The sequence below is a fragment of the Ictalurus furcatus genome, chromosome 20 (assembly GCF_023375685.1).
Source record: "Ictalurus furcatus strain D&B chromosome 20, Billie_1.0, whole genome shotgun sequence".
In the NCBI taxonomy this organism is placed as follows: Eukaryota; Metazoa; Chordata; class Actinopteri; order Siluriformes; family Ictaluridae; genus Ictalurus; species Ictalurus furcatus.
Window position 1 is genome coordinate 7,636,426 of NC_071274.1, and position 14,893 is coordinate 7,651,318.

At 38.8% G+C, this 14,893-nt stretch overlaps 1 protein-coding gene across 1 annotated transcript in view; it reads left to right on the plus strand.

Annotated features, from left to right (window-relative positions):
- LOC128624569 (bone morphogenetic protein 2) overlaps positions 1-1,807 on the plus strand; it is a 1,875-nt gene extending 68 nt beyond the window's left edge. The window contains exons 1-2 of the mRNA XM_053652316.1: positions 1-335; positions 921-1,807. The exon at positions 1-335 is cut by the window's left edge and continues 68 nt beyond it. Coding sequence (XP_053508291.1) covers positions 1-335; positions 921-1,678 — 1,093 coding nt within the window. The 3' untranslated portion in view covers positions 1,679-1,807. The remainder of the gene's footprint in view (positions 336-920) is intronic.
- Positions 1,808-14,893: the final 13,086 nt, after the last annotated feature.

Below are 14,893 nucleotides of genomic sequence, written 5' to 3' on the forward strand. Positions count from 1 at the left end.
AGTTTCATCAACCATTACAATGTGCGCATCAGAAAAAGAGTTTGTCATGCAGAACTCAGCCACTCAATGTTATGTTCTCTTTGCTTGGCTTGTCTTATTTAGTTCCAGTCTACGAGTATCCAGAGCTGTTCAGGATTATACAGGAACAAATCAAACTCTACAGCTTGAGGCTCTTAAAACTAGTATGCTGGAGTACTTAGGGATGGACAGACCGCCACCATCCAGAGGAAAGTCATCTTATCAGGAACTAATCAGAATATACCGTCAATATCAGAACATGAGGAGGAACATGCAGTCTTTTCAGAGTGGCTCCAGTTTCCTCCTTCACACCACAGGTAAATAAAATAAGGCCATTACTCGGATTAAGCCTGGACTTAATTCAGGCTTAATAGCACTTAATAGCACTTAAGCACTTAATATTCTTATAGTCTAGGTCTAGTCTTTTGTAGTCTTATAGTCTAGGTCTAGTCTTTTGTAGTCTTAGTGTTACCTGATTTTGCATAAAACAAGATTTTGCCTCCTGAGACAAAGGTAGTTTCTGAACAATTTCAATAGAACTTATGGACATCATGCTTCTTAAATCTGGTACAGTTACATTGTTGTGCAAAGTATGAACAAAAATAGAACTTTTTAAAAATAAATTACTTGTTTATTTGGTTAGCCTGTCAGGTGTTACATTTGGAAGTACATGAATGGCACAAAATGTGTTTGATAACTGACAATAATAACTGTGAGCACCAAGAGGTGCAAATTATTCCTTTAAAGCTTTTCTACCAGTTCTGGTGCTTTAAAATGTTTATTATGAACATTTGGCAAAATCATATCTGTAAATAACTGTATTTTTAAAAACGTCTTAAACACATGCAATGAAAAAAAAAATCAAACGATGACAGCATGTTAATGAATATCTTTCTTTGCAGTGCGGCCATTGAATTCTCAGCAGAATGGTCCTGAATCAGTGACTCAATGGTTCAGGGCTGTTTTTCACAGGGAGTCTCAAATAACAGACGAGTTTCTCTTGGCACAAGCACAGCTGCAACTTCAAAGAACTCTGGATAACAATTTTGACCAACCACTGCGCAATCAGAAAATCCTGGTTAGAATACACATAACCTCCCATTCTTATATGAAGAAGATCCTTAATTCAAAAAAATTTAAATCAAGAGGCCACAATGTTACAGTGGATGTGACTTTTGCAGTTAACAGATGGCTTGTGAAGACTAGTGATGCTTTACTAATTGTTGACGTTGGCTTTGTTAGAAACAAAGAAGGTGAAACTGAACCCACTCCGCAGATCTGTTTGGAACTTAAGCTAATGGATGGTAAAGTGAGAAAAGCTCGCTCCACTTATGGAGAAAGCTTTGAGGAGGACAGCTACTGTGGTCGTAGGTCACTGAGTGTTTCCTTTGAGGAGATCGGCTGGTCAGACTGGATTGTGGCTCCTGCTGGCTACACAATGTACTTCTGTGATGGCTCTTGCCCACACAATTACAAACCAGCCAGTATGCACACTCAGATAAAGTCACGTCTACATCGCTTGACCAAGGGAGCGACGCCTCGCCCATGTTGCGTGCCAGCTGACTATGAGCCCATGATTCTCATGCACTATGATAGCCGGGGAAAGCTGAAACTAACATCCTTCAATGATCTGATCGTTACCAAATGCCACTGTGCCTGAAAATTTTAGGCTGGCATACGGATACAGCTCTGGGGGAAATATTACTGTGCTTTTAAATTTCAAAAATAGTGTGCAACAATGCTGTGCATGGACATGGTTACGTTTCTAACATTTCTCTAATGGTACTCTTCTTCCTTGAAGGAGAAAATACACCTGGATACTCAGTATTAAAAGCAAAGAAAAGCCTTAGTTTCATGAGTTTAAATTATTTATTATAACTTATTAATGGCATTATGTGTTCTTGTCTTTTCTTATGTTAGAGACGAGTAAACCATTTGTATAAGTGATGCATTTAGTATTTTAAAAACCAGTATCTTGAATAATTTTGTTAAATGTAATTAATTTATTTCTGCTTGCTGTGTATTTACTATGTGAAATGTCCTTTTAATGTTCCTGTACATACTATTTTCGCCGAATCATTCTAGTCTTGTGCAAGTGTATTCAGCTGATTTTACGGTAAACAATCTGTTATGATAATTTTTCAAGGTCAGGGAGTGCCTGTAATCAAAGATATGACAGACTCTTTTATAGTACAGTAACCTTGAACATATATATTTTTACCCCACATGGCCTTGACTAACAAGTGAACCAACAAAGGCTGATGTCACTGGAGCTATACATTTTAATGAACAAAGAATAGTGAAAAGATCACTGGAACCCAATATTGAGAGTAGGCCTCTTACAGAGACAATCACTTTAAGAAAGCAATATACAGTGGAAACATCATTTAGAGCAGAGTCATACTTGAGGCAGCTATGGCCTTACTTTATCACTGTCTGACTTCATAACATCAGATATTGATACTGTCGCAATATACACATCAACTGATAAAACGATAACGAAAACCATTAGTGAACACCACTTATTTTCAACTGTTCAGTATTTCATTTACTACAGCTCAAAAAATTTGACAGTCCGTGCTCTTACTGGGTGATAAAGATCATTCTGCAGTCATTTTCCAATGACAGGCATCTGCTAGGTCATGTACACAGACCTATCAGCTCATGTAACACATTCCTTCAGGCACATTGAGATCCTTTGACGTCACATGAGTTGAAGTACAAAAACTGTGGTATTTGAACATAAGTGTCTCAAAGGAAGCTTAGTCTCACTTTTTCAGTTGGTAGACATGATAGATTTACCACTATAAATGAAGCTTTACACTTCTACAAAATGACATATATTTGTTTATTATCCCACTGTGTTCCACTGACCAGAAATCTGAAAGGTAAATGTAAAACAGCTATACATTTTAATATTTTACTTGCAGTGGTATACAACAGTTCAAGTACACTGCTTAGAAAGTTGGTTTACATTGTACCAATGTAAATAAAATGACCCTAATTTTCCCTTAACAACAGGTTAAAAATGTAAGACATGCTATTAAATAATTTCTACAGAACTTTGATGAAAGAGCACAAGGCTTGTTTTGTAAAAAGTGATTTTCCAGCAACCATTGCTATTATCAGCTGAAACTGTCAGTGGAAAGCCATTCAATGACTTACAAAAGCCACTCCTAATTTGTCTTTGCTGTCTGTGTTTTGGGTCATTACCATGTTGGAAGGTGAGCCTTCATTCTAGTCTGTGGTCCTAAGTGCTTTTAAGCAGGTTTCTGTACTTTTATTTGTTCATATTTTTGTTAATATTCTCAGTCCCTGCTTCAGAAAAGATTGTGGGAGAAGATTCCCACAGCATTATGCTGCCACCACTGCACTTCACTGTAGGGTTGAGGAGTCATGTACCTTTTTCTGAGGAGTGACTTGCATCTGGGCACTCCTTACTTTTAAGAATGATTTAAAAAAATAAAAATAAAAAATCATTGTATTTCAGTACCCTTCCCCAGATCTGTGCCATCACATGATTCTGTCTTAGAGGTCTAGGTCCTTTGACCTTGCTTTTTGCTATGGCATGCACTGTCAACTACCCTTCTAAGCTGTAATATCAAAGGGTCTTCTGTCAATGTGATATTTTTAATTATTTAAAAAATATATTTTTAAATATTATTTTCAATAAAACAAACATTTGTCAAAACCTGTTTGTATTTTCATTCTAGGGTATTTTTACATATTGATGAGAAAATTTTTTTATCCATTTTGGAGTGAGGCTGTAATGTAACAAGATGAAGAAGATGTAAAGGGGACTGAATAAGTTCTGTGTACCCTGTAAACCTTAATGACAATTTAAATATAATCAAATTGTGCAAAACAATAGCTTACCATTACTGTGACTCCAATTCTCTGAAACATTGAGTGGAGAGATCTACCTAAAGGAGAGACCTATGTACCTGACCTCTGCTAAAGCATCCAACTGCACCAAATCTGGCTTGACAGATAGGAGTATATGTCCAGCATGCATCCACTACCAAGGAAGGCCTCACTCTGCCTCCGCCCAATCCCAATCCCTCTTTTGTCCTGTCCCAGTACATGTATAGAGCACACACAGGTTAAAATGCGGGCAGCCTTTGAGGAAGAAGGTGGTGGATAAAAAGTGGATAGCTCCCATATCACACAGGTAATCAGGGAAGCACTTAGACATAAAGACTTTATTATGCTTGAGGAAAAACTTAAAGTCACATTTGGCTGAGGCCAATGACAGATAGAGGGCTGTTTTATGAGACAGAAGCCTTAAATCAATGGGCTCAAAAGGCCACAGGGGTCATGCTTCCAGCACCAAGGACAGGTCCCAGGTAGCGGTAAGGTGCATAGTGACTGGAAAAAAACGACTAAATTCCGTCATATATCTGGTGATGACCAACTGCTGCATTGTTCAAACAAATGTAGCATGCTGAAATGGCTGCCAGGTGGACCTACATGGCAGTGAAGGGTTTACCATTGTCCATAAGTTCAAGTAGAGACCAAACACATATTGGTGGAGATTGTAAACTGAATGGCTGATGTCATTAGGCCCTGTCTCAGGTATGTACAATATTTCACTCTTGCCTACTCTCTGAATTGCATGAGGGAGCTCATGACAGAAAGAGCTACATGCACGTACAGTTGAGGTCAAATGTTTACATACGTCTTGCAGAATCTGCAAAATGTTCATCTTTTTTTCTTTTTTTTTTCTTTTTACATAAGAGGGATCATAAAAAATTGCATTTTGTTTTTTATTTAGTTTTGCCCTGAATAAGCTATTTCACATAACAGATGTTTACATATAGTCCACTAGACACAATAATAACTGAATTTAAACAGATGAACCAGTTGTAAACAAAAGTTTACATACACTTGATTCTTAATACTGTGTGTTGTTACCCTGATGATCAACGACTGCTTTTATGTTTTGTGATAGTTGTTCATGAGTTCCTTTTTTGTCCTGAACAGTTAAACTGCCCACTGTTCTTCAGAAAAATCCTCCAGGTCCTGCACATTCGTGGTTGTTTTCCCATTATTACAATTATTTTATTATTACAGTAATGTGTTATTATTGTTTTTCAACATCTTCTGCACATCTGACCCCTTTCCAACAATGGCTATATGATTCTGAGATTCATCTTTTCACATTGAGGACAACTGAGGGACTCATACACCATTACAAAAGGTGCAAACATTCAGTGAAATCTCAAGATGGCAACACAATTCATTAAGGGGTGTAAAATTTTGAACAGGATGATCGGTGTAAATTGTTATTATTTTGTCTTCTGTGTAATGTATGTATTTCGTCTTCTGGGACATGTAAATATCTTATGTATTTTCTGAAGTGCAGTAATAAATGAAAAAATTAGATCTTTAAACAAAATAATAATGATTTAAACCAATCATTCTGTTCAAAAGTTATATTCCGTGTGTTGCTTTCTTGAGCATCAGTGAATGTTTGCACCTTATGTAATAGTTGTGTATGCATCCCTCAGTTGTCCTGAGTATGAAAATATGGATCTCATCATCATTTAACCACTGCTGGAAAGTGGTCAAATGTGCAGATGATGCTGGAAAAGCAAAGAACGTGCAGGACCTGGAGGATTTTTCTGAAGACCAGTGGGCAGGTTAACTGCTCAAGACAAACAAGGGACTCATGAACAACTATCACAAAACATAAAACCAGTCGTTTAACCTCCAGGTAACGACACACAGTATTAAGAATCAAGCGTATGTAAACTTTTGTACTGGTTCATTTGTGTAAATTCAGTTATTATTGTGTCTTTGGACTATATGTAAACATCTGTTATGTGAAATAGCTTATTTAAACCAGTACTAAATAGAAAACAAAATGCAATATTATGATCCCTCTTTTTTTTATTATTGTTAACATTTTGCAGATTCCGCAAGGCGTATGTAAATGTATGACCTCAACTGTATATATGGGGGTGAAGTCCAGTCCCAGAAAGGGGTGAAACTGCTTTTTGTCTGATTCATTCTGAAACCAAAACACACTAAGTGACTGTGTGCAGTAAAATATTTTTACCTTACTAACAGGGTGTTAAACTTATCAAATCCAAACAAGTAAAAGGCATTAGCTAAAAAATAATTAATTTGTGACTGTCTTATATCTCGTCACAGCACTGGGTTGGGTGAGTAAGATGACACTGCATTGCATGTGCACTCACAGTATGTGCATTGTTAGGCTCCTCCCAGACAAACAGCATGAAATTTCTGTGACTTATTATGTGTATTTGCTGTTATGGACCTGGAACAGAGTCCTCTGCTCTCTGTGAATTTTATAAACACTAGTTATTGTCTTAACTACCCATTTGGGGGCTGATATAGCTTTCCAAACTTCTACCAAAGATGGACACTGATGGGAGTTTGGCAATTATAGGCAAAACGGTCACGCTCATAGATGGTGAAAGACCTCCATCTGGTGGAGAAGCAGGTAGTGACACATGGAGCTGATGAGAGGGAACAGTGCTACAGTACCAGAGAACAAAGGGTGGGCACAGAGAGGTTGCTGTACTAGCTGTACTAACTCTTCTCTAGCAGGGTTTTAGCTTTATAATATTCTTAAATCCTGACTTTTTTGAATAAGCATGAGAATGTTTTTAATGGAGACTACAAAGCACCTCTATAAGTCACTCTGGAGAAGGATGTCTGCCAAATACTGTAAATAATAATAATAATAATAATTAATATTCTGTTATTAAAATTGCAATAGGTAGGCCTAGCTGAGGTCTTTAGTATAACAAAAGTATCTGAGTTACAACCACATCATCCCTGGGACTGCACTACAGACTTACCTGGTGCGTCTCCACCACATAGTAGAATTTACCCCCTTTCATTTGCAGAGACCATGGTCATTGAAGATTATGTAAAGGAACTGGCTTTGGGGTTCATCCAGCCTTCCATGTCGAGAAGAAAGAGAGTATTGATTATCAGGTCCTCAATGCACAAATCCAGTATTCTTATCCCTTGCCATTGATGTAATCAGCAGTGGAACTGGTATATGGGGCTCACATTTTCACAAAACTTAACTTAAGAAGTGCTTATAATCTCAGGATGTGAGCAGGGGATGAGAGGAACACTGCCTTCATCGCTGCATCAAGCCGCTATGAATACTTGGCCATGTTGAATTGTTCAATCAATTTATTGATATATATATATATATATATATATATATATATATATATATATATATATATATATATATATATATATATTGATGACATCCTCATATACACTTCTTCAAGGTAGGAACATGTGAAAGATGTGTGCCAGGGCCTATGGAAGCTACTAAAGAATCATCTCTACATCAATCACAGACATCAAACATGCCCTTCCTTGGATGCATTCATGATACACAGGGGATGAAAATGGATGAGTACGTGGATGAAGAACTGACCTCATTCCCACAACCACGTTCAGTTAATGAACTACAAAGATTCTTCTATCACAGATACATTCCAGAATTCAGTTCAGTGGATTCCTCCCTCACATCACTAAAAAGAGAAAACCAAAGAGGTTAAGGTGGAAAAAACAACATCTGAGGGCCTCCAAACCCTCAAGAACAGATTCACCAGTGCTCCCATCCTCCATCACCTTGATCCTTCATTGCCATTTGTAGCTGATGTGGATGCTTCAGAAAGTGACATAGGACCATCTTCTCTCCGCACCATGAGAATCTCCCAAAGTTACATCCCTGTGCTATTGATTTCTAGAAAACACAACCCAGCTAAACACAACCGTGATGTGGAAAACTGTGAGCTGTTAGCATCAAAGGCAGCCTCAGAGGATCACACTGGCTAGATGCCACAAAACACCCCTTCCTGATCCTTGCAGACCACTGAAACACTGAGTGTGTCAAGTCATCAAAAAGGCTAAACCCACACCAAGCACACAGGGCTCTGTTCTTCAAATGTTTCAAGTTCACACTGACTTACAGACCCAGGTCTGTAAGAATACCAAAGTTGATGACGATTGCTGCTTAGTTCCCCTTGAAAAACTCCATATTCATGGAGACAGCAAAACCCAGTCACAATTTTTTCAGAACCCCCTAACAACCTCCCCACCCCCACCCCCACCCCAAAACAAACAAACAAACAAACAAATAAATAAATATATAAAACAATTCTTATGCAAAATGTGTATAGCTTGGCAGGTCTGATACAGGTTTTAAAATATTTTTTGGTAATTTTCTATCTCATAATAATAATAGAGAGCTTTAATCCTAAATGGAATGGAGGAGCCCCCAATGGATAATAAGCTGCATCAGACACTTTTTATTTATGAGACAATTTGCTGCCAATTTTCACACATTTCCCACTCGTGCCGAGCGCTGCAAGCAGAGTTTCTCAGTGTGCAGAGCAGCTCACAGTGCTTTGATACATTCTCCTGAGCTGTCATGTGTTTGTTTATATTGCCACATGTGTTTCGTTTTAATTCATGTCTTGCCCCTTGACTTGATTAGTTTGTATATTTAAACACTTATGTTTCTTTGTTCAGGGTGATTCACTGTTTACCCGCCTGTCTGTACTGAGTCTTTCGGTTCCAGGTTGTTATTCTCCAGTTCTCAATCTCGTCCTGTTCCTTAATTTTTGTATTTTTTATTGTCCCTGCAATCGCCTGACTCCTGCCTGTTATGAGTTTCACTCATGTTTTGGAATTGTTTGCCAGCTCACACAATAAAACACTTTACTGCACTTGCATGACACCAGTACTGCTGCTACAATACACAATAATTTACATAAAAATGTAAAGTCCATATTCTGTGTATTTATTGTCCTGTGTAGTTATTGTTCTGTGTATATTGTGCTGTGTATTTATTGTCCTGTGCAGTTATTGTTCTGTGTATATTGTGCTGTGTATTTATTGTCTTGCATTCGTCTCACACTGTTGTGTATCTGCGCTTTATGTAGTCTTGTGTACCTTATCGTGTTACACCATGGTCCTGGAGAAACAGCTCCATCACCTGACCCCGGCAAGCTTGTCCCAGCTCTGCCACCTGACAGTGGACCTCATTTACCAATGATTATTGAACCTTTTTACCTTACTGTGAAGCCTTGCTCATTACCATAAGTTTGTCTTGAATCAATCAAATCACAACATGCAAACTATTGTATCATCAGGAAACAAGTTGAATTCTTAATTAATGCTGAAGATGCATAGGTGTCGCAGCTTGCATGGGCCTGTCTAAAGAATGACAGAATTGCACAACAGGTAGAGAGCTACAAAGAATGGATTTTTCTGATGATGAAAACAAGATTATTGAATATCAGTAGCCATCAACATTTATGAGTATGAAAGATTGAAGTGTCACTGAGGAAGCAGCACCCTTCGAGCTAACGCTATTACATTAATTTCTTCTAATCTCTATACTTTAAAATTATTTACCTTACGTTATACAAATATAACTGACACTATTTTAGATAAAACAATCGTAACGTTGCGCTGTCGCTAAATTTGATCTGTTTTTTTTTACAAACATTCGCGACTAGCTTGCGACTAGCTTGTAGCCCGTAGCCCGCTAGCATCACCTACCGCTAGCCTTGTTTACGTTTCACATTTCTCATTTACCGCTGTTCTGTTTAAAAAACAAATATGTCTGCTGTCTCTCCGGTTTTGAGTACAGATGAGGACTCGCTCGAGCTTCACATGGTGCGGCTGGAACTGGAGGATGTGGAGAAGCAGATCCGCGGCCTACTCGACAAGCAGGCCCAGCTGCTGGAGCGACAAACTGCGCTGGAAACATCTTGTGCCTCTGCCCACATATCCAAGGTAAGCACACAGCGTGGTATTTCCACTCCCAGCCCCTCTACGCCGTGTGTTTCTCTGTGCAGGGACCGTGCACCTAGGACTTTCCCAGCCGTGGTCTCCGTCACGCCGGCGCCAACACACCTCGGGCCTTGGGTGAACCAGCGGCGGAAGGCGCGGGCTGGACCCTCTCCACCTCCGGTGTTCGAGATTCCAACCAGGAACCGCTTCGCCCCTCTCCGTCAGACCAGACCCAACGCTGTGATCGTCGGCGACTCCATTGTGCGGGACGTCCGTGTAGCCTCATCTAAAGGTAAGGTGCGCACACACTGTTTTTCTGGTGCTTGTGTCCTTGATGTCGCTGCGCAGGTATCCGGGATCCTGAAGAAGGACGAGCGCATTGGAGCGGTTGTGCTGCACGCGGGGACGAACGACACCAGGCTGCGGCAGACGGAGGTTCTGAAGAGGGACTTCTCCAGCCTGATCGAGACGGTACGAGGCAGATCACCCACCGCGAAGATCATCGTCTCTGGACCTCTTCCCACATACAGACGTGGAGCAGAAAAGTTCAGTAGACTTCTAGCATTAAATGATTGGTTAGTCTCTTGGTGTAATGAGCAGAATCTGGTGTTTGTCAATAACTGGAATCTGTTCTGGGAGCGTCCTAGGTTGTTTCATCCTGATGGCCAGCACCCCAGCAGCCTTGGAGCGGAACTGCTGTCAGACAACATCTCCAAGGCGCTACACTCCAAGTGACTGCCTACCGTAAGTACATCTTCCAATAATAACAACATTCAGTATTATCAGTGTTCAATTAAAAATCTGGCACCGGTAATACATACTATACAGACTGTGTCTGTTCCCCGAGCTATACAAATATATAGAAAATCTCGGAAAGTCTATCTTCGTAACCTAATTAACATAAAATTAAATCATATTGAATGCACAGCCAGCACTTTTGATCTGAGGCTAGAACTATTAAACATTAGATCTCTTGCGTCTAAGGCTCTTATTGTTAACGACATCATTACTGATCAGGAATGTAATTTAATGTGTTTAACAGAAACTTGGATTAATCCAAACGAGTACATAGCATTAATTTAATTTTTTTAATTTTATTTATTTTTGTATAGCGCTTTTTACAATAGACATTGTCTCAAAGCAGCTTTACAGAAATATCAACATGGTATACAGATATTAAAGGTGCGAATTTATCCCAACTGAGCAAGCCACTGAGTGGCGACGGTGGCAAGGAAAAACTCCCTAAGATGTTTTAAGAGGAAGAAACCTTGAGAGGAACCCGACTCAGAAGGGAACCCATCCTCATCTGGGTAACAACAGATAGTGTGAAAAAGTTCATTATGGATTTATATGAAGTCTGTATGGCCTTAGGAGCAGCCGTAGTCCCAGCAGTCTGGAATTAGAGAAGATTTGAGCTCCATCCAGAGGCAGAAAGGATCTGGATCTCTAGTATCTCCATAAATTCATGTGGGGCTCGGCGAAAGGAGAGAGGGAGAAAAAAGATTATTATGACTGCGAAGTAGTAGAACAGAATCTAGTCAGGGTAGGCTTGAGTAAACAAATACGTTTTAAGCCTAGACTTAAACACTGAGACTGTGAATTAAATGAAGCCAGTCCTCCTGGATACAGTTATGTACATCAGCCTCGTTCAACTGGTAGAGGAGGAGGTGTTGGTCTCATCCATAGTAAAAATCTAGTCATCACACAAAAACCTAAGCATAAATTTAATTCTTTTGAAATTCTTTATACCAGTATAAGTTATGTAGCCACAAAAAATAAGTCAATTCCTCTAATTATTATTTACAGACCCCCAGGGCCATATACTGAATTTCTTAGTGAATTTGCAGACTTTGTCTCAAACCTGGTTGTGTCTGTAGATAAAGCATTAATCGTCGGAGACTTTAATATTCATTTTGATAACCTGGAAGACCCTCTAAGATTAGCGGTTGTGTCCATCTTAGATGCAGTAGGGATTAATCAGAACGTAATCGGGCCTACTCATAATGGTGGTCACACTCTTGACCTCATACTAACATACGGACTAAGTATAGAAAATATTATAATTTTTCCGCAGTCTGAAGTTGTCTCAGACCATTATCTTATCTCGTTCATAATATGTATTGATCATAATATTTCCACCTCGCCTCGCTACCGCGTAAAACGTACCTACACATCAGCTACTGCACCGAGCTTCATAAATAACCTCGCAGAAACATCAATTAGATTTGGATCACCGTCAGATCCCATAGAACTCGATCAGGCGACTGAAAGCTTGGAGTCAACACTTCGCTACATGCTAGATAGAGTGGCTCCACTCAAAAGAAAAATAATTAGAGAAAAAAAATTAGCACCCTGGTATAACAATCAAACGCGAACCTTAAAACAGACAACTCGACAATTAGAACATAAATGGTGTCAAACCAAACTGGTGATATTTCAAACAGCATGGAAGGAGAGCCTACTGAAATATAGGAAATCTCTTGGCGATGCTAGAAAAATCTATTTCTCCACCTTAATAGGAGACAACAAAAACAATTCTAGATTCCTTTTCAACACAGTAGCAAAATTAACTAGGAATAAAACCACTACAGAGAGAAACACTCAATCATTACATAGCAGTGAAGATTTCATGAAATTTTTCATTGATAAGGTTGAAAATATTAGACGTGAAATACAGGCCATTAAATTAAAACCGGACAGTACTGTAACAAACCCATTACATGACAATGTAGCAATATCAGATCAATGTTTAGAGTGTTTTGCTCCGCTTAGAGAGGCCGAACTAGCTACATTAATCTCTTCAGCCAGTTCATCAACTTGCATACTAGATCCCGTACCTACATGTTTGTTTAAACAGATTTGTCCAGGAGTAATTGAACCACTTTTAAATATAATCAATTCTTCCCTAAGCACTGGCTATGTACCTAAATCACTTAAATTAGCAGTTATTAAACCCTTGATTAAAAAACCTGATCTTGACCCGTCTCAATTGTCCAGCTATAGACCAATATCAAATCTCCCCTTCATCTCTAAGATTTTAGAAAAGGTTGTAGCAAAGCAGTTATGCTCGTACTTAGATAGGAATAACATTCATGAAATGTATCAGTCAGGATTTAGACCTCATCATAGCACAGAGACAGCGTTAGTTAAAGTGGTAAATGACCTTCTACTGACCTACGATCAGGGTTGTGTCTCGCTGCTTGTGTTACTCGACCTTAGTGCAGCTTTTGATACTATAGATCACACTATTCTCCTTGATAGATTAGAAAATGTTGTTGGTATTAAGGGAACAGTCCTCTCCTGGCTCAGGTCTTATCTGACCGATCGTTATCAGTTCGTAGATGTAAATGGTGATTTCTCCATGCGTACTGAAGTTACTTTTGGAGTTCCACAGGGTTCTGTTTTAGGCCCACTGCTCTTTACTTTATATATGCTACCCCTAGGTCAAATTATTCGTAAACATGGAATTAGCTTCCACTGTTATGCTAATGATACACAGTTGTATGTTTCAGCGAAGCCAGAGGACAGACAGAAGCTTAGTAAAGTTGAAGAATGTGTAAAAGACATTAGACATTGGATGTTAACTAATTTCCTTCTACTTAATTCTGATAAAACAGAAATACTTTTATTAGGCCCACGTATAGCTAGAAGTAATCTTTCTGATCGCATGGTTACTCTGGATGGTCTTTCTGTTTCATCATGTACAGCAGTTAAAGACCTTGGAGTGATTATTGACTCCAGTCTATCATTTGATGCTCATGTAGATAATATTACTAGGATAGCTTTCTTTCATCTCAGAAATATTTCTAAAATAAGAAACATATTGTCACTACATGATGCGGAAATACTAGTTCATGCATTCGTCACCTCTAGATTAGATTACTGTAATGCCTTACTGTCTGGATGTTCCAGTAGGAATATAAATAAGCTCCAGTTAGTCCAGAATGCAGCTGCTAGAGTCCTAACTAGAACTAGAAGATACGACCATATCACACCGATATTATCAGTACTGCATTGGCTCCCAGTAAAATCTCGCATTAACTATAAAATACTTTTATTAACCTATAAAGCACTAAACGGTCTTGCGCCACAATATCTAAGCGACCTTTTGGTTTTATATGATCCGCCACGCCTACTTAGATCAAAAGATGCAGGCTATTTGACGGTACCTCGAATAGTGAAGGCTACAGCAGGGGGGAGAGCTTTCGCTTATAGAGCCCCACAGTTATGGAACAGTCTTCCTATTAGTGTTTGGGACTCAGACACAGTCTCAGTGTTTAAGTCTAGGCTTAAAACGTATTTGTTTACTCAAGCCTACCCTGACTAGATTCTGTTCTACTACTTCGCAGTCATAATAATCTTTTTTCTCCCTCTCTCCTTTCGCCGAGCCCCACACGAATTTATGGAGATACTAGAGATCCAGATCCTTTCTGCCTCTGGATGGAGCTCAAATCTTCTCTAATTCCAGACTGCTGGGACTACGGCTGCTCCTAAGGCCATACAGACTTCATATAAATCCATAATGAACTTTTTCACACTATCTATTGTTACCCAGATGAGGATGGGTTCCCTTCTGAGTCGGGTTCCTCTCAAGGTTTCTTCCTCTTAAAACATCTTAGGGAGTTTTTCCTTGCCACCGTCGCCACTCAGTGGCTTGCTCAGTTGGGATAAATTCACACCTTTAATATCTGCATACCATGTTGATATTTCTGTAAAGCTGCTTTGAGACAATGTCTATTGTAAAAAGCGCTATACAAATAAAATTGAATTGAATTGAATTGAAAGATTCACACAGCAAAGGTTATATGTTTTCTTGTAACTAATGCAAACTTAAATTTAATTCTACTTTCAATACAATAACTTGATATTACATTTCTTATTCCTGCATATAAATAAAATGCCCTTTCATAAACAGCATGTAGTCCTATCATACAGGCTACATATTACCTTTAATAAGTGTAAATTGATAACTCATAGGAAGAATAAGTTACTCAAATCTCAAAGCATTATTGTATCATTTAATCAGTTTAATGTTAAGTGTTACATATGTGACATATGAATATGTGAACAGCAT